The following is a 19765-nucleotide window of genomic DNA, read 5'->3' as shown; positions in this document are numbered from 1 at the left end:
CCAAATTGACTTACAGTATACAGTCTAATCAATTGAGGGTTAAAAGACCTTGCTCAGGGGCCCAACAGTGGCAGCCTGGCCGTGGTGGGGTTTAAACCAGCAAACCTCTGCTTACTAGTCCCTTAACCACTAGGCCTACATACACCTAGTGGCAACTAAAATTAGCCAATAAACCTTCTGCATGTTCAGCACATCGTGCTTTTCATTACCTAATGACCATGAATTGGTTTAAAAATGAATTAAAAGCAATAATTTTACATACACGCAGCAAATGATATATTTGGATATATAATTGACATATACGTTTTGGCTACAATTAAATCCTTATCTTAATCCTTATGTGCCCACCCCCAAACAAAAACAGCAGTGGCTCCATAAAGGCTCATTAGAAACATTAAACCTTAAACAAATCTTTGTGACTGTGTCACCTTTAGTGTGAATTTAGAGTAAGAAAGAGAACCCCAATACACAAATTTTTACCACTTCTATGTATTAAATGTAAATGTAAGAACATACTAAATGTATTTGCATACATTGTTATAACGTGGAAAATTATGCATTTATTTATTTTATTAATAAGGATTGTAGTGTCATGTTTTACACACTTTGGTTAACACGGAACGGTAGTTACTGGTTATACAAGATTCATCAGTTTACAAGTTTAATGTCAAACAATTGTCATGGACAATTTCGTATCTCTGTAGGAGGAAACCGGAGCACCTGGAGGAAACCCATGCCAACACAGGGAGAACATGTAAACTCCACACAGAAAGGACCCGGACCGCCCCACATGGGGATCAAACCCAGGACCTTCTAGCTGTAAGGTGACAGTGCTAAAATAATGCAGGCATAACATTAACCTCAATTCAGGTGGTTCTTTGCATACTTTGACGGCATTTGTATTAAATTATTTAATTCAATAAGACAGTCATGGTTAAATGTTTAGCCATAATTTTAAGCATGCATACTATAATATTTACACTGTAATTACCATGTAAAGGATCTGGTTTACTGAAAAGTTCTGGGGACTGGGAAAGCCTAATTTTCAGATGTCATAGTAGTCGGAAACGTCTTTCCTGAATGCATCTTTACATGCAGCCTATGATACATGAGGGTGCGGTCTACCTCTCTGGTCTAGAGATTTATTACTACTTCACAGTAACTGCTGATTTATGCATGTGCATGGTCAGAGATTCTTTTGGCCACAGTTCTTAAAATGATGGAAATATCTGTTCATGACGTGTTGTTTCACCTTTTGAACAGCAGATGGCAAAAACTTCAGCTAAGAAACCAGTAAATATAAAATTCTTAGTTCAAATGATGCAATTATGGAATGCAGACTTAAAGGACCTTGTGACTTCATGTATGTTTATTATAATCATGCTATGCGGAACTGCAGATACACAGAACTGCTACTATCAAACCCCTACCTGTAAGAAGGGGGTTGATTTATGGACAAGGAGCGCCTGCTATGCACCCATAAACATATTATAAACATATAAATGTATAGTAAAATCCATATAAGAAGAATTTTTGTAAGACTTCTGAACCAAAGGCAGTTTAGATTCCTGTCTGCTGTTATGCACTACTGCACCACAAAAGCAAACATGTCATGTTTTATTATGTTAGCAATATTTCATTTAAATTAATTTAATTTTAGCTTTGGAATTTGTATTTAAACCCATTAAAACCTGGTGGCTGAGTGGGTAGCACTGTCGCCTCACAGCAAGAAGGCCCTGGGTTCGATTCTTAAGTGGAGCGGTCTGGGCCCTTTCTGTGTGGAGTCTGCATGTTCAACCCACAGTCCAAAGACATACATTGGGGTTAATTGGAGATACTAAAATTGCCCTTAGATGTGTGTGTGTGTGTGTGTGTGTGTGTGTGCCCTGCGATGGACTGGTGCCTTGTCCAGGGTGTTTCTGTGTGCCTTGTGCTCATTGAGAGCTGGGATAGACTCCAGCACCCCCCCGCAACCCTGATTAGGATATGCAGGTTAGAAAGTGAGTGAGAACCCATGTTTATTTTGTTTATTAGGATTTTAACGTCATGTTTTACACTTTGGTTACATTCATGACAGGAACGGTAGTTACTCATTACACAAGATTCATCAAATCACGAGGTTATATCAAACACAGTAATGGACAATTTAGCATCTCCAGTTTACCTCACTTGCATGTCTTTGGACTGTGGGAGGAAACCGGAGCACCCGGAGGAAACCCATGCAGGCACGGGGAGAACATGCAAACTCCACACAGAAAGGACCCGCCCCACCTGGGACCTTCTTGCTGTGAGGCGACAGTGCTACCCACTTAGCCACCGTGCCGCCCGTGAGAACCCATGAAAACCTCATTTACAACAATTGTGACTGTGCCCACTGATTCTATAATTACACTAAGCTGTCCTAAAAAACATCGCTTTTATGAAAAAATGGAAGTGCGAAGACACTGAGAAGCAGAGAGATAAATAGAGACGTGAAAACTAGAACAGGAGAAATGAGGGCGAAATGATGAAAGGATTAAGACGAGGAGGCAGAAAGCAGAACAAAAAAGGACAGAAATCCCTTTACTTATACAAAGTTCAAAATAAAGGCATTGAAGTATAACATGTTCTTTCATTACAGTTTATTTGGGGTAATACCAAAAAAATCCCATGTCCCTTTAACAAGTACATTCTCACACACATGCTGCTTGAGGTTGCTTTAATGGGTCAGCCATAACATTAAAACCACCTCCTTGTTTCTACTCTCACTGTTCATTTTATCAGCTCCACTTACCATATAGAAGCACTTTGTAGTTCTACAATTACTGACTGTACTTCGTCTATTTTTCTACATAAATTTTTAGTCTGCTTTCACCCTGTTCTTCAATGGTCAGGACCCCCACAGGACCACCACAGAGCACATGTTATTTAGGTGGTGGATCATTCTCAGCACTGCAGTGACACTGACATGGTGGTGGTGTGTTAGTGTGTGTTGTGCTGGTATGAGTGGATCAGACACAGCAGCGCTGCTGGAGTTTTTAAATACCGTGTCCACTCACTGTCCACTCTATTAGACACTCCTACCTAGTTGGTCCACCTTGTAGATGTAAGGAGACGATTGCTCATCTATTGCTGCTGTTTGAGTTGGTCATCTTTGAGATCTTCATCAGTGGTCACAGGACGCTGCCCATGAAGCGCTTTTGGCTGGATATATTTTTGGTTGGTGGACTATTCTCAGTCCAGCAGTGACAGTGAAGTGTTTGAAAACTCCAGCAGCGCTGCTGTGTCTTATCCACTCATACCAGCACAACACACACTAACACCACCACCATGTCAGTGTCACTGTAGTGCTGAAAATGATCCACCACCTAAATAATACCTGCTCTGTGGTGGTCCTGTGGTGGTCCTGACCAGTGAAGAACAGCATGAAAGGGGGCTAACAATGTATGCAGAGAAACAGATGGACTACAGTCAGTAATTGTAGAATGACAAGGTGCTTCTATATGGTAAGTGGAGCTGATAAAATGGACAGTGAGTGTAGAAACAAGGAGGTGGTTTTAATGTTATGGCTGATCGGTGTATATAATACCAAGCAGCGGACTTCAAAAAGTATCTCCTGTGGCTTTTAGTATTTTATTTTGCTACTTACTAAGTAGATTTACATTTACGGAATTTAGCAGATGCTTTTACCCAAAGCGACCTACAGTACCGTGACAGTATATTTTCTAAACAATTGAGGGTTAAGGGCCTTGCTTAAGGGCCCAATAATGGTAGCCTGTCAGTAGTGGGGTTTGAAACAGCAACCTTTTGATTACTAGTCCAGTATCTTAACCACTAGACTATAACTGCTTTTATATAACTGAGTAAATAAAAAACGAAACCTTTACAAATTCGTTTAACTTCTCAGATACAACCTGGTAAGTCAAAATCAGGCCGAACAGATCAGCTCACCTCCATGGATATGCGACGATGATTTCTGGTGCGCAGACACACCCCTGTGGGTGACTGCACCTCGTCTGATGATGTTCCCGATGCCTGATCACTCTCACCATCTGATCCCATCTTCAAATTCTCATGGACGATATCTACATACACAGAGAGAAAGAAGTACAATATAAATATTGTGAAACTCAGTAATACAGAACACTTTGAAAACTATGGTAGCGAGACGCTCAGGTGGCACAGCGGTAAAACACGCTAGCACACCAGAGCTGACATTTTGAACTCGTCTGTTCGAAACTCAGCTCTGCCAGAGATGGGGACGGACATAAGTCGCATACACAGCGACTTCAGACTCGACTCGGAATCGTTTCGAATGACTCGGAATTGACTCTCACCAAAAATGACTTGTAAACAAACGAGTCCCTAGTGTCAGCATGTGTTAACATTAGTTACGTGTGACAATTGTATATATATAATGATTATTATTATAAATATTCTGCTATGCAAAAACGCTCCGGCCGTCTTAACCCGCAATGCACGCAATGGGTAAATGTTACAGCCAGCTTCCGGCGGAGTGATGAAGCATCGCTTCCTACTCCCTACACAGTTTGAAGTTCACTTCATTTGAACTTTTTCATTACTTTTGGTTCGGAATCTCACTTAAAATGGTGGAATACCCTACGTAGTGCACTTCACAGGAACAACTGGGGTGAATGGAACGCTTTTACAGAAATGGCGCTAATTGTTGAAAGACCGCTTCCTGAACCAATCAGGCCTTCTGATTAGAATTTTTTGAAAGAAATGCTGTTACTTGCATTTATTCAGTTTGCGTTACACAGGTGATGTGTCAGTGAAACGCTTGATTGGCTTTCTAACGAGTTAGTGTTTTACTTCACAACTGGGAAAAGTTTGGAGGTGTTTAATTATAAGCACACATTTACAAAATAACAGATTATATTCCTAATGGGACAACATACGGTTATAAATTTAATAGCATCTGGAAGAACAAAAGCTAAGGTAAGCAGTGGTTATGATTATTTGCTGTGGTTTAGATTTTGGCCGCTGTGCCGTGATTTATCGCGCGCTTTTGTTTTGCAACAAAAATAAAATGTGTCAGTTTAAGCTTTTAACTGGTACCTTCTTGTTATGGAAATTACATTCATTTGCACAATGACTAGAAAAGTAAAGAAAATAAGCAAAATACAGTTGCTAATCTGTTGTTGTTTTTTATCTGAAATTACATATTATTTGTTTATTTCTACATTACATTTCCAATATATGTTTTGTGTAAATTATATTGACTTGTGACTTGACTAGGACTCATATTTTGTGACTTCTGAACATCTCTGAGCTCTGTTATCCGGCAGGCTAGGTGCCTGCATGAACAACGATACAGGGTGGGAGCCAGACGGGACCTCATAACTTATGCCGTTATGGGGTCGCCTTGTGCAGGTGAAAACATGCAGTCGGCTACTGCACACGTGTCGGAGGGGGCGTGTCGGTCTCGGCTCTCCTCAGTCAGGAGTGCAGGTCAGCATCAGTACAGAGGAAGCGTAATGCAATCAGGTAATTGGATACAACTACATTGGGAAGAAAAATTGGGAAAAATATATATATATATACAGTGTATCACAGAAGTGAGTACACCCCTCACATTTTTGCAAATATTTTATTATATCTTTTCATGGGACAACACTATAGAAATAAAACTTGGATATAACTTAGAGTAGTCAGTGTACAACTTGCATAGCAGTGTAGATTTACTGTCTTCTGAAAATAACTCAACACACAGCCATTAATGTCTAAATGGCTGGCAACATAAGTGAGTACACCCCACAGTGAACATGTCCAAATTGTGCCCAAAGTGTCAATATTTTGTGTGACCACCATTATTATCCAGCACTGCCTTAACCCTCCTGGGCATGGAATTCACCAGAGCTGCACAGGTTGCTACTGGAATCCTCTTCCACTCCTCCATGATGACATCACGGAGCTGGTGGATGTTAGACACCTTGAACTCCTCCACCTTCCGCTCGAGGATGCGCCACAGGTGCTCAATTGGGTTTAGTCCATCACCTTTACCTTCAGCTTCCTCAGCAAGGCAGTTGTCATCTTGGAGGTTGTGTTTGGGGTCGTTATCCTGTTGGAAAACTGCCATGAGGCCCAGTTTTCGAAGGGAGGGGATCATGCTCTGTTTCAGAATGTCACAGTACATGTTGGAATTCATGTTTCCCTCAATGAACCGCAGCTCCCCAGTGCCAGCAACACTCAAGCAGCCCAAGACCATGATGCTACCACCACCATGCTTGACTGTAGGCAAGATACAGTTGTCTTGGTACTTCTCACCAGGGCGCCGCCACACATGCTGGACACCATCTGAGCCAAACAAGTTTATCTTGGTCTCGTCAGACCACAGGGCATTCCAGTAATCCATGTTCTTGGACTGCTTATCTTCAGCAAACTGTTTGCTGGCTTTCTTGTGCGTCAGCTTCCTTCTGGGATGACGACCATGCAGACCGAGTTGATGCAGTGTGCGGCGTATGGTCTGAGCACTGACAGGCTGACCTCCCACGTCTTCAACCTCTGCAGCAATGCTGGCAGCACTCATGTGTCTATTTTTTAAAGCCAACCTCTGGATATGACGCCGAACACGTGGACTCAACTTCTTTGGTCGACCCTGGCGAAGCCTGTTCCGAGTGGAACCTGTCCTGGAAAACCGCTGTATGACCTTGGCCACCATGCTGTAGCTCAGTTTCAGGGTGTTAGCAATCTTCTTATAGCCCAGGCCATCTTTGTGGAGAGCAACAATTCTATTTCTCACATCCTCAGAGAGTTCTTTGCCATGAGGTGCCATGTTGAATATCCAGTGGCCAGTATGAGAGAATTGTACCCAAAACACCAAATTTAACAGCCCTGCTCCCCATTTACACCTGGGACCTTGACACATGACACCAGGGAGGGACAACGACACATTTGGGCACAATTTGGACATGTTCACTGTGGGGTGTACTCACTTATGTTGCCAGCTATTTAGACATTAATGGCTGTGTGTTGAGTTATTTTTAGAAGACAGTAAATCTACACTGCTATACAAGCTGTACACTGACTACTCTAAGTTATATCCAAGTTTCATGTCTATAGTGTTGTCCCATGAAAAGATATAATGAAATATTTGCAGAAATGTGAGGGGTGTACTCACTTTTGTGATACACTGTATATATATATATATATATATATATACACAGTATACAGTATACAGTATATGGTAGCATAATGCTGCCAATCAGAATTAAAAATAAGGCTTTCAGCACATCGTTCTTCAGAGAAAATATCTCATAATTAGGAAGAAATATCTTGTTGCTACAAGAAGCTGTCATAAAAACAACATATGTTCTTTCTCGTAATTATGACATCAACATGCTAAAAGCTTTTTTTATACAGCATGGCAACAATATGCCACTGTACCAGACAGTATGAATGGTTTATATGTTAAGATTTATCAAACCAAATAAGATTTTTGCAGTAGCAAATTCCAGATTAACTGTTTATGTATTCTAAATGTGAATATATTTATTTATTTATTAGGATTTTAACTTCATGTTTTACACACTGGTTACATTTGAGACAGAAACGGTATTTACTGGTTACACAAGATTCATCAGTTCACAAGTTCAATGTCAAACACAGTCATGGACAATTTTGTATCTCCAGTTCACCTCACTTGCATGTCTTTGGACTGTGGGAGGAAACCAGAGCTCCCGGAGGAAACCCACGCAAATACGGGGAGAACATGCAAACTCCACACTAAAAGGATGCGGAAAAATGTGAATATAAATAAAATTAAAGAACATAAAATATAAACATATGGTGTCAAACATTATAGTTTTAAACTGACTTGTCTTCCAAATAAAGTATTCTCTCTTGAACACATTTGAATAATCTGTATTATGCAGTTCTGCTTTGAAAATGTAAATGATTTCCATTTAGCCCCATAGCCACATAGCCATCAGTACTAATTATGGACATGATTACTTTTTATTGCTGTGTAGCCTCTTAGCCTATGCTGATGTACAGCCTGCTTCACTGTGGACAGTGTCACAAATGTTCCCGGAAGCTTTTAAGTCATGGCAGCACTGTTTTATTGGTTTATGGATTCAATCTGACCACCTGGAAACATTGTCTGTAGCATAAGGTGACAATTTAGGTTTATAAACAGAAACTGTCAATTGTTTGTACAGACGATCTTGGGATCTAAAATTGCTTACAAAAAGCTTTAAGTGGAATTCCTGAGATAAAAATCTATGATCTGCTGTACAATATTTGTACAGAGCTGCCTAATCTTTCCCAAAGTAATGCTCGTGGCTTAGTATATGGGATGCAGGCAATAGATTTTCATTTTTGCGAAAGTTAGGAATCTCCCTGAGGTTCTCAGGCGCAATTTGAAGCTTTAAACACATAGCAAACACTTTACACATTTCTGTAAGTACACATAGTTTGTAATCTGCATGTGAAAGGTTTAGGGCTGCAACAAGAAATAGACAAAAACTAATAAAACTATGATTATTATGATTAGTTGGTCTACTGTTTATTTCATACCAACATGTTTATTTGTTTGTTAAATTTTGTTTATGCATTTTCTCCCTTTTAGAGAGTCCAATAGCCCGATTGCGTCATCCGATTGAGAAGAACGAAGCTAACCCACTCCCCTTCAACACGTGGGCAGCATGCCGTATGCATCTCATCACCTACACTTTGACAAGTGCAGCTCAGCGTTGTGTACGGAGAGACACACCCTGAGAGCACTCTTTTCTCATCTCTGTGCAGGCGCCATCAATCAGCCAGCAGAGGTCGTAATTGCACAAGTCATGAGAGAGAGAGACCCCCTCCAGCTTAGTCCCGCCCATCTGAACAACAGGCCAATCGTTGTTCATGTGGCCGCTCATCCTTAGCCGGCAGGCAGAGCTGAGATTTGATACAATGTATTCGAGATCCCAGCTCTGGTTACAGTGTGTTTCTAACGCTGCGCCACCTGAGCGGCCTCATATCAACATGGTTAAATATAAAACTGCAGATCAATTGTTTAGTATCGTTTAGGTTACGATAGTGTAAACCGATCAACAACTGCACTCTTGATATGTATTTCCATTCACTACGTAGGGTAGGACAGTTTTTGGTTCTATGCACTATCTAGTGTACCATGTAGTCAGGTAGTCATTTTGAGTTTGTGTTACCAGCTATTATCAACAGCGGAAACTTGCTTTTCATTCAAACCAAAATTTTGGCCACTTAGTGGTGCAGCGGTAAAACACACTAGCACACCAGAGCTGACATTTCGAACTCATTGTTTTGAAACTCAGCTCTGCCAACTGGCTGGGCGCCTACATGAACAACGATTGGCTTGTTTTTCATTCAGGGTGGCCAGATAAGGACCTCATAACTGATGCAATTACGACCTCTGCTGGCTGATTGATGGCACCTGCACAGAGTCGAGGAATAATGCGTTGATCAGGGTGTGGCTCACCGTATACAAAGCTGATCCGCATATGAACTCGCCTCGTGCAGATGAAAAGATGCAGTCGACTACTGCACATGTGTCGGAGGGGGCGTGTGCCAGTCTCAATCAGAAGTGGAGATCAGCATCAGTAGAGAGGAAGCATAATGCAGTCAGGTAATTGGACACGACTAGATTGAGAGTAAAATTGGGGAAAATGTAAAATAAAAAAAACATTTAAGACAAAGTGTATCAGGTGCATGGAAGAAGGCGGCACAGGAACACAGTTGGTCTGTTATAACACCACCGTCCAGTATAATAGTAAGCTTGCAATACAGGAACATAGTTGAAGAAAACCACCTCCGAAGCATACGCAAACTCAGACTGGGGTGGCCGCAAACGTTTCAATAGCCAGCAACAATGAAGTGGCTTCAGAGCAGGTCACTGAGATTTAAACCCCATCCAACATCTTTGGAGAAACCTAAAAACAGCAGTTCATTGACGCTGAGCATCCAACATGACCTGCCATAAAGGATGGAATAAACTGCCCAAATATAGGTGTGCAAATCTTTAAGAGACATATCCAAGAAGAGCAGCTGTAATTTGCTGATAGAGGCATTTTGCTTTAGAGTTATTTTCTAAAAACTCTGAAACATGTTTTCACTTCTTAATTATGGGCAATTAAGTGTAGCTTGCTGGGTAAGAATGGCAATTATATTCATTAAATCCACAGCAGAAAGTGCGCAAAAAGCCAAGGTGTCTGTAAAGTTAAAGTGGATACGTGCACTGAAAGTATAAACTTGCATAAATAGAAAACATTTACTAGAAACTAGCTCTGTGTGAGTGTATGTGTGTGTGTTGAAAAAGTGTGTTTTCTTCATAACCTTGCCAATACAGTGAAAGAGCTTATTCATCCAGCAAAGTGACTCCAGCACACATCCAAATTCAGCCATGCGTACACATACACACAGCTGAACTGTATGAGCATAAGTGTATTGGTAACTGTTATTGCTCTTCTGTGCTACTGCATGCCTCAAATAAATCCATTCAATCTGAAACCCTGCCGGACATATCAATCATACAGTCAAGCATAAAGATCCACTTGTTCCTAGGAACTTTATCTGTGGATGCTACTTTCTGTGGAAGAACTTGTGCTTCAGTGTAAGGCAGTTGTAGCCTAGTGGTTAAGGTTCTGGACTAGTAATCAGAAGGTTACCCGTTCAAGCCCCACCACTACCAGGTTGTCACTGTTGGGCCCTTAACCCTTGCTTAGACTGTTTACTGTCACAATTGTAAATCGCTTTGAATAAAAGCGTCTGCTAAGTGCTGCAAATGTAATATTCTTGTATTGAAGCCTCGTAAATTCTTATATATCATTTCTATTTATATAATTTAGCCAAAACTTTTATACAGAGCGGAATACAATTGTCAATACTTACAATTCAGGCCGCTCAGGTGGCGCAGCGGTAAAAACACACGCTGGAACCAGAGCTGAGATCTCGAATACATCGTATCAAATCTCAGCTCTGCCTTGCCGGCTGAAGGCTGAGCGGTCACATGAACAACGATTGGCCGGTTGTTCAGGTGGGCGGGACTAAGCCGGAAATGGGTCTCTCTCTGTCAGACTGGTGCAATTACGACCTCTGCTGGCTGATTAGAGGCGCCTGCACAGAAATGAGGAAGGAGTGCTCTTAGGGTGTGTCTCTCCGTACACAACGCTAGGTGGCACAACACTCGTCAATGTGTGGGTGATGAGATGCATGCGGCTTGCTGCCCACGTGTCGGAGGGGGCGTGGGTTAGCTTCGATCTCCTCGGTCAGAGCAGGGATCGGCATAGGCAGAGAGGAAGCGTGATGCAGTTGGGCAAATGGATGTGCTAAAGGGGGAGAAAAAAGGGCGAAAATGCATTAAAATAAAAAAAATACTTACAATTCAAGGAATTGAGGGTTTAGGGCCATGCTCAAGAGCCCAACGATCTCAATCTGGCTGCAGTGGGGTCTGAACTGACAACCTTCTGACTGCTAGTTCAGTACCCTACTAAGTTACTATTGCCCTTTATATAAAAGTATAGCATCTCTGTAGTGTGTCTGGTGTACACTGTTTTAATAATCAGATAACAATAAATATTGACTAATGTCAATATGTTCAACACATTTATTTATTTTGTTTATTAGGATTTTAACGTCATGTTTTACACTTAGGTTACATTCATGACAGGAACGGTAGCTCCTCGTTACACAAGATTCATCAGTTCACAAGTTTATTATCAAACACAGTCATGGACAATTTAGTCTCTCCAATTCACCTCACTTGCCTGTCTTTGGACTGTAAGAGGAAACCGGAGCTCCCTGAGGAAACCAACCAGACACAAACTTCACACAGAAAGGACTTGGACTGCCCCACCTGGGGATCGAACCCAGGACCTTCTTGCTGTGAGGCGACAGTGCTACCCACTGAGCCACTGTCCGCCTTAATTAAATAAGGATAATCCAAGTACAATGTCTACACGTCCATTTAAAAGATCAGATTACTAGTGTTTATTTAATCAGTGTTCACAAGTATAACCTGATGTTGAGTTATAACTATTAAACTGGTTAAACTGTCTGGACTTTGGGTAGATATAACTGGTTAAAATTGGATTATATGCACCCGACACCAGATTATTCTATAGTGTCAAGCAGGCAAAACACAAAAGCACACCATATGCAAAACGGTAAGCCAACCAGCTGAACCAGTTGTGTGGGAAGAGGAGTGAATAAGAGGGAAAACCAGTGTGGATGAGGCGAGGTCAGACGCTGAGAGGTTGAGTATAAGGTACAGCCTCTGTGATCCCGAGCAGCACTTTTATGGACGGCTATTTCCCAGAGAAAACCTACATCAGCTCTTTCCTCCGACTCCACATGTAAAAAAGTGCCTGACCTCAGGGCCAACCATTACTGCATCCAGCTGCTCTTCCTCCTCTCCCATTACCCCCAGAGGGCAAGGGAGGGGACGGGAGGGAGGACGACTAAAGATGAGAGGAAAGGGGCTCAGCATGATCACACAGCTGTTTTGTTAGTACCCATTGTGAGAACGTTTGTGCCCACAGTAAACTAATTACGGTGAGAAAACAAGGACTGAGGCGAGGAGAGAGAATTTCTACATACGGATGAGGAAGTCCTTGTGACTAATTGTCAAAAAGACACATAATGGCTTTGTTGATTTACACCCAGCTTGCTCATACGTTACACATTTTCTAATCAAAGGTCTTTAACAATGATGACGAAAACTTCCTGTAGGTAAAGAGCCTTTTAAAGCTACAGTGTGAATGTTAATGTATTGGAGTGAATACATACAAACACCAACCAGGCATAACATTATGACCACTGACAGGTGAAGTGAATAACACTGATTATCTCTTCATCACAGCACCTGTTAGTGGGTGGGATATATTAGGCAGCAAGTGAACATTTTATCCTCAAAGTTGATGTGTTAGAAGCAGGACAAATGGGCGAGCGTGAGGATCTGAGCGAGTTTGACAAGGGCCAAATTGTGATGGCTAGACGACTGGGTCAGATCATCTCCAAACCTGCAGCTCTTGTGGGGTGTTCCCGGTCTGCAGTGGTCCAAGGAAGGAACAGTGGTAAACCAGCAACAAGGTCATGGGCAGCCAAGGCTCACTGATGCACGTGGTGAGCGAAGGCTGGCCCGTGTGGTCCGATCTAACAGACGAGCTACTGTAGCTCAAATTGCTGAAGAAGTTAATGCTGGTTCTGATAGAAAGGTGTCAGGATACACAGTGCATCACAGTTTGTTGCGTATGGGGCTGCATAGCTGCAGACCAGTCAGGGTGCCCATGCTGACCCCTGTCCACCGCCGAAAGCACCAACAATGGGCATGTGAGCATTGGAACTGGACCACGGAGCAAGGGAAGAAGGTGGCCTGGTCTGATGAATCACGTTTTCTTTTTACATCACGTGGATGGCCGGGTGCGTATGTGTCGCCTACCTGGGGAACACATGGCACCAGGATGCACTATGCCAGCGGAGGCAGTGTGATGCTTTGGGCAATGTTCTGTTGGAAAACCTTGGGTCCTGCCATCCATGTGGATGTTACTTTGACATGTACCACCTACCTAAGCATTGTTGCAGACCATGTACACCCTTTCATAGAAACGGTATTCCCTGATGGCTGTGGCCTCTTTCAGCAGGATGTGCTGGACAAACAAGTCCGATCCATGGAGGCCCCACCTCACAACTTACAGGAGTACTAATATTCTAGTCGTGTCCAATTACCCTGATTGCGTCCTCTATACTGGTTCGACCCTTCATCGCTGACTGAGGACGCCTCTCAACTGACTTGCGCCCCCTCCAGTACGCGATCAGTACAGACTGCATTTTTCACCTGCACGAGTCGAGTTCATACACTAATGTGTACGGAGGGTCACACCCCCATCAGCATTATTCCTCAGCCCTGTGCAGGCGCCATCAGTCAACCAGCAGGGGCCGCAGTTCTATCAGTTATGAGGACCTATGATCCGACTCTCTACCCTCTAACCCTGAACAACAGTCAATCGTTGTTCATGCTGCCGCCCAACCCAGTCGGAGAGGTAGAGTCGAGATTCGATGCGATGCATTCAGAACCCCAACTCTGGTGCACTAGCGTACTTTACCACTGCGCCACCTGAGCGGTTAGGTGGTCATAATATTATGCCTGATCTGTGTACATGTGTCTTTTTTCGTATATACCAGCTCATTTGGAAGCTGATTGTACAGCACGGGTTGTATGGAAAGGGTTAGGGGCCTTGCTCAAAAGCCCAACAGTGGCTACGTGGCAGAGCTAAGATTCGAACCCTCAATGTTTTGATTGATGGCCCAAAGCTCTACCCACTAAATTGCCAAATACTGTAAAACCATTCTAGCAATGTCAGAAAACAAACCTTGGAAACCCTGGAAGCCCTAAAATAAAGAGTATCAACTTTAAAGCTGTTGGGTGAGTTGGACTTGTTACAGATACACTTTACACAATTATTTATAGAATAAAGGAACGTCTGGCTACAATAAACAGTGTTAAAATAGTGTCTGTGTCAGTAGAGGAGTTTGGCTTGAGGTACCGTATTTATATCGTAGATGGCTCCATATGGACAAAAGTAACATACTTAAGCTTTAACACATGCACCTGTGAAATACAATTGTGTTCATTAAACAGGTTTCTGGACAACCATATAAACACATTCATTCACACACACATACACCCATCAGGCATAACATTATGACCACCTTCCTAATATTGTGTTGGTGATGCCAAAACAGCCCTGCAACTGAGATGCACTGTGTATTCTGACATCTTTTTATCTGAACCAGCATTAACTTCTTCAGCAATTTGAGCTACAGTAGCTCGTCTGTTGGATTCCCACACGGGCCAGCCTTCGCTACCCACGTCCATTTATGAGTCTTGGCTGCCCATGACTGGGAACACCCCATAAGAGCTGCAGTTTTGGAGAAAGTAACATCCACATGGATGGCAGGACCCAAGGTTTCCCAACAGAACATTGCCCAGAGCATCAAACTGCCTCCGCTGGCATAGTGCATCTTGGTGCCATGTGTTCCCCAGGTAAGCGATGCACACGCACCTGGCCATCCACATGATGTAAAAAGAAAACATAATTCATCAGACCAGGCCACCTTCTTCCATCGCTCCGTGGTCTTGTTCCGATGCTCACGTGCCCATTGTTGGCGCTTTCGGCAGTGGACAGGGGTCAGCATGGGCACCCTGACTGGTCTGCAGCTATGCAGCCCCATACGCAACAAACTGTGATGCACTGTGTATTTTGACACCTTTCTATCAGAACCAGCATTGACTTCTTCAGCAATTTGAGCTACAGTAGCTCGTCTGTTGGATCGGACCACACAGACCAGCCTTCGCTCCCCATGTGATTCAATGAGCTTTGGCCCCCCATGACCCTGTTGCTGGTTTACCACTGTTCCTTCCTTGGAACACTTTTAATAGATACTGACCACTGCAGACCGGGAACAGCCCACAAGAGCTGCAGTTTTGGAGATGCTCTGACCCAATTGTCTAGCCATCACAATTTGGCCCTTGTCAAACTCGCTCAAATCCTTACACTCGTCCATTTTTCCTGCTTCTAACACATCAACTTTGAGGATAAAATGTTCACTTGCTGCCTAATATATCCCACCCACTAACAGGTGCTGTGATGAAGAGATAATCAGTGTTATTCACTTCACCTGTCAGTGGTCATAATGTTATGCCTGGTCGGTGAATATCAATGTAATGTGATGAAATCGCATGACTGGGTCAGTCACAATTCTCCCCATATCTTTTGTTCTGTGACAGATTATTTAGCTCTTTTCTTATGTTTGATGTGAACACAACTAAACCTCTTGACCTTATAAATCGCACTGCTGTCACATGACCCGCTGAACGTTCCTAATAAAGTGGCTTGTAAATGAATACGTCTCTAACACACATAGCAGGTTTTTAATCAGACCTCAGTGCTCATGTACAAGACGAGTACATCTACACATGCAAGTCTTCAATAACTATTGTCATCGGTAGGGGAAACTACACACAACACATGCTCTGCAAGTAGCAGGATGAAAGTGTCAAAGCAATGACACACTTCCTGCTGCTACCCCCAACCAGCCTCCTTCTGACTCACTTCCTGTTAGTGTAGGCATGCACGCTTGATTAAAATACCCACACAGACCAGTCTTCAGCATTAGAAAATCAAGACAAACCATGGTTATCCAAGCTCTGAGACAGTTCGGTGCACTGGTCAATATTTAATTGTTCCAGCTGTTACAAATTAAGTGGAAATTATAAACCAAATGGCATCAAAGTAAGTAAATATGTAATGAGACTGAGAAAAACACATCTGAAAACACAAAGCTGGTTTGACTTCTTTACATTCCTCCTGCTAGGAACATTTTAGGCTTTCCTCCAAGACACCTTCACTCCACAATTAGTAACGCTCATAAACAAATATGTCTAGCACAATATGATTCTATTGTTGTAACTACTAAAGCCAAATTCGTGCCCTGTGCATATTCATACATCCAGTTTTTTACTAACTAAAAATAGCAGGTGAAATTCTGAGGAAACAATGGCATGGTGTGTTTATCACCAAGTGAGGGGTAAAAAGTGCTTTTGACTGGTGCAGGAACTAGTGCATGCTGTGGGACGAGGGCGGCCGCCCATGCCAACACAAAATCAGAAAAAGTTTAGACAGTATGGAAAATGCAAATACAAATTACTGACTGTAGTCCATCTGTTTCTCTGCATGCTTTGTTAGCCCCCTTTCATGCTGTTCTTCAATGGTCAGGACTCTCCCAGGACCACTACAGAGCAGGTATTATTTGGGTGGTGGGTCATTATCAGCACTGTTTTATCAGGACCACTACAGAGCAGGTATTCTTTGGGTGGTGGGTCATTATCAGCAAAATATATCCAGCCAACAGCGCCCCGTGGGCAGCGTCCTGTGACCACTGATGAAGGTCTAGAAGATGACCAACTCAAACAGCAGCAACAGATGAGCGATCGTCTCTGACTTTACGTCTACAAGGTGGACCAGCTAGGTTCACCAGTTCCACCAGTGAGTGGACATGGTATTTAAAAACTCCAGCAGCGCTGCTGTGTCTTATCCACTCATACCAGCACAACCCCAACACACCCAACACACCCCAACACACCACCACCATGTCACTGTCACTGCAGTGTTGAGAATGATCCACCACCTAAATAATACCTGCTCTGTGGGGGTCCTGACCATTGAAGAACAGGGTGATACCGGATAAAAAAAAAAAGTATGTAGAGAAATAGATGGACTACAGTCAGTAATTGTAGAACTACAAAGTGCTTCTATATGGTAAGTGGAGCTGATAAAATGGACAGTGAGTGTATAAACAAAGAGGTGGTTTTAATGTTATGGCTTATCGGTGTATTTCAATCTGTCTGGTAAACTTCATTTTATTTGGTAAAATATATACAATCCTGCATTTCAGGACTGCAACACATTCCAAAAAAGCTGGGACGCTAAAGCATTTACCAATTTGTAATGCAGCCATAGCATGTTATTGTAAATGTAGAGATTTGGTCACAACAAAATGTTACTATCTTCTGCAAATGTATTATTTCTTTAACCATTCTATCCAACGTATAGGGAGCAAAGTCTATTTAGGGTAGGTTTATGATTATCAGGACAAAGAGCTTGGCTATCAGAACAGCAGCACATCCAGGCTCCTTTAAACTGATGAAAGCCAATTAAAACATCTTTTTTATACCTCTCTCACTAAACAAAGAATACACCTCAGACCTAGAAGATACTAATATATGAATACTGTCATTGAATACTGAATTAATACTGACAATTGCAAGTCGCTTCGGATAAAAGCATCTGCCAAATGCAATGAATATAAATGTAAAATGCATATCTAGGTTTAGTGACATTAAAAATGACAAAGATTTAACGATTAAAAATAGAAATGGTACTAAATCTAAAACATAAGTAGGAGGCAAAAAGATGTCTGGTGAGGCTCAACATTATTCCACAGCCCTGAATGCCAACAACAGATTGTTTTATTGGCTCACCGCACAGGAATTATAGGGAATATAATTTATTACATTTATGCACAGAAAAGCCATCGGGACATTGTGACACTGCCACTTTCTCTTCAGATCTGAAGTGCTCTTTGGATACAGTTTATAGTGTTTCCAAGGGCCTCTGGCTGGCTCACATAGAAGACATGTAAATCTTCTTTACATGTCCCAGCTGCAAACTTAGTAGCAAAATGTGATAAAGAAACTTATTCAATCTGACCTTGTTGCTTTTCAATAAATACATCAGTTATAATCTTTATACATTTTCATAGATTTCTGAATAATTAATTATGTAAACTGTTAAATAAATGTATTTCCATAAATAATTACTGTTTTAAAGCCTTGTTATATAAAGGATTTTTGATTTTAAAATACATAATGTAATTTTAAAACACAGCTATAATAATACAGATTATTATTAGTACTATTGTTATGTACTGGAATTCTAATAATCTTTACTATAAATAACTTGCATGGGAAAAGAGGGAATATGGTGTGTGTGTTTGTGTTAAGTGGGTGGGTTAAGGTCAGTGCACAATCCTGTAATTAATACCCTAAAAATAACTATTTTACATGACTAGTGGCTTACCGAGTCTGCTACCGTTGCGTGGCATGGCCATGAAGGAACCCAAACTGCCACCAATAACGCTGTGAGGACGCCGGAGAGGAGGCTTCTTAAACGAGCCCGTGTACTGGTGCAGGAACGAGTGCATGCTGTGGGAAGACGGCGGTCGTCCATTTCTCACTATGGGTTCTGGAAAAACGATAAAACCAGTATAATCATTAGAGTATAATCAAATAGTGATAACATACATCAGTTCAAGCAATCATTTCATCTACATGGACACTGGCAGTTAACTGGCTGATACTGAAGAGGTCAGTGACTTTTAATGTGGAATTCTGTGCTTTCAACAGCTCAGCCATGAAAGCACAAATGACCACATAACACAGGAGTACTGAGCTCCAGAAGGCAAGGAGGCACATCAGCGCAAAAACTGATCAGAGGCAGCCTCATATGTTGGGTTGCCAGGAATAAGCAATGCCAAGTGTCAGCTGGAGTGGTGTTAAACACACCCGCATTGGACTATGAAGCAGTGCATTCAAGTATCAAGTATTCAAAATCTCGAGTCACCCCAGTCTAAAATGTATTAAAAAACTTACACTCTGCATCCCTCGGACTGCTAACACACAAAAACACTACAGGTGGTTGTACTGCATTAAGTTTTACAAAAATCCTCTCTTGTGCAGAGATGTGCCTGTGTTTCTTTCTGCTTTAAAACATACGCGTCATGAACCAATCAGATTTAACATCATTAAAGAAGTTTATAGTTTATTTCTCAATTATTTGTCATTTTACCACTAGCACTGCTCATTGTCTGCATGGTTTCTCTGTAGCTCGGTTACGGCTCTCAAACTCAAACTCAAAAGAAGCTTTATTGGCATGACAAATAAGGACATTCGTATTGCCAAAGCAAGTTACAGAGAAATAATAAAAAGAACAATAAAAAAAGAACAAATATATACAAAACAGTTACATGTGCAAAAATAATAAAAACAGTATAAAAATAACTATAACAATAAAAATTATAATATTTACATTGAGGTAATGAGCTCTCTCTCTCTGTGTGTGTGTGTGTGTGTGTGTGTGTGTGCGTGTCACTTGCTCCTTCCGCGATACTGAAAGTGATAATAAACAGCTCTTATTTATTATGACTGATTAATTCCCTCTACTGATGGAAGTAGAATGGTTGAATT

General features: G+C 41.9%; 1 protein-coding gene across 1 annotated transcript in view; it reads right to left on the bottom strand.

Annotated features, from left to right (window-relative positions):
• The window catches only part of cdk17 (cyclin dependent kinase 17), a 104250-nt gene that overhangs the window by 25569 nt on the left and 58916 nt on the right, over nt 1–19765 (bottom strand). Inside the window, exons 3-4 of the mRNA XM_062996065.1 lie at nt 18600–18764; nt 3931–4064 (exon numbers count right to left, since the gene is read on the bottom strand). Coding sequence (XP_062852135.1) covers nt 3931–4064; nt 18600–18764 — 299 coding nt within the window. The remainder of the gene's footprint in view (nt 1–3930; nt 4065–18599; nt 18765–19765) is intronic.

Source organism: Trichomycterus rosablanca, chromosome 1, assembly GCF_030014385.1.
Source record: "Trichomycterus rosablanca isolate fTriRos1 chromosome 1, fTriRos1.hap1, whole genome shotgun sequence".
Taxonomy (NCBI): domain Eukaryota; kingdom Metazoa; phylum Chordata; class Actinopteri; order Siluriformes; family Trichomycteridae; genus Trichomycterus; species Trichomycterus rosablanca.
This window is presented reverse-complemented; position numbering and strand designations above follow the sequence as displayed.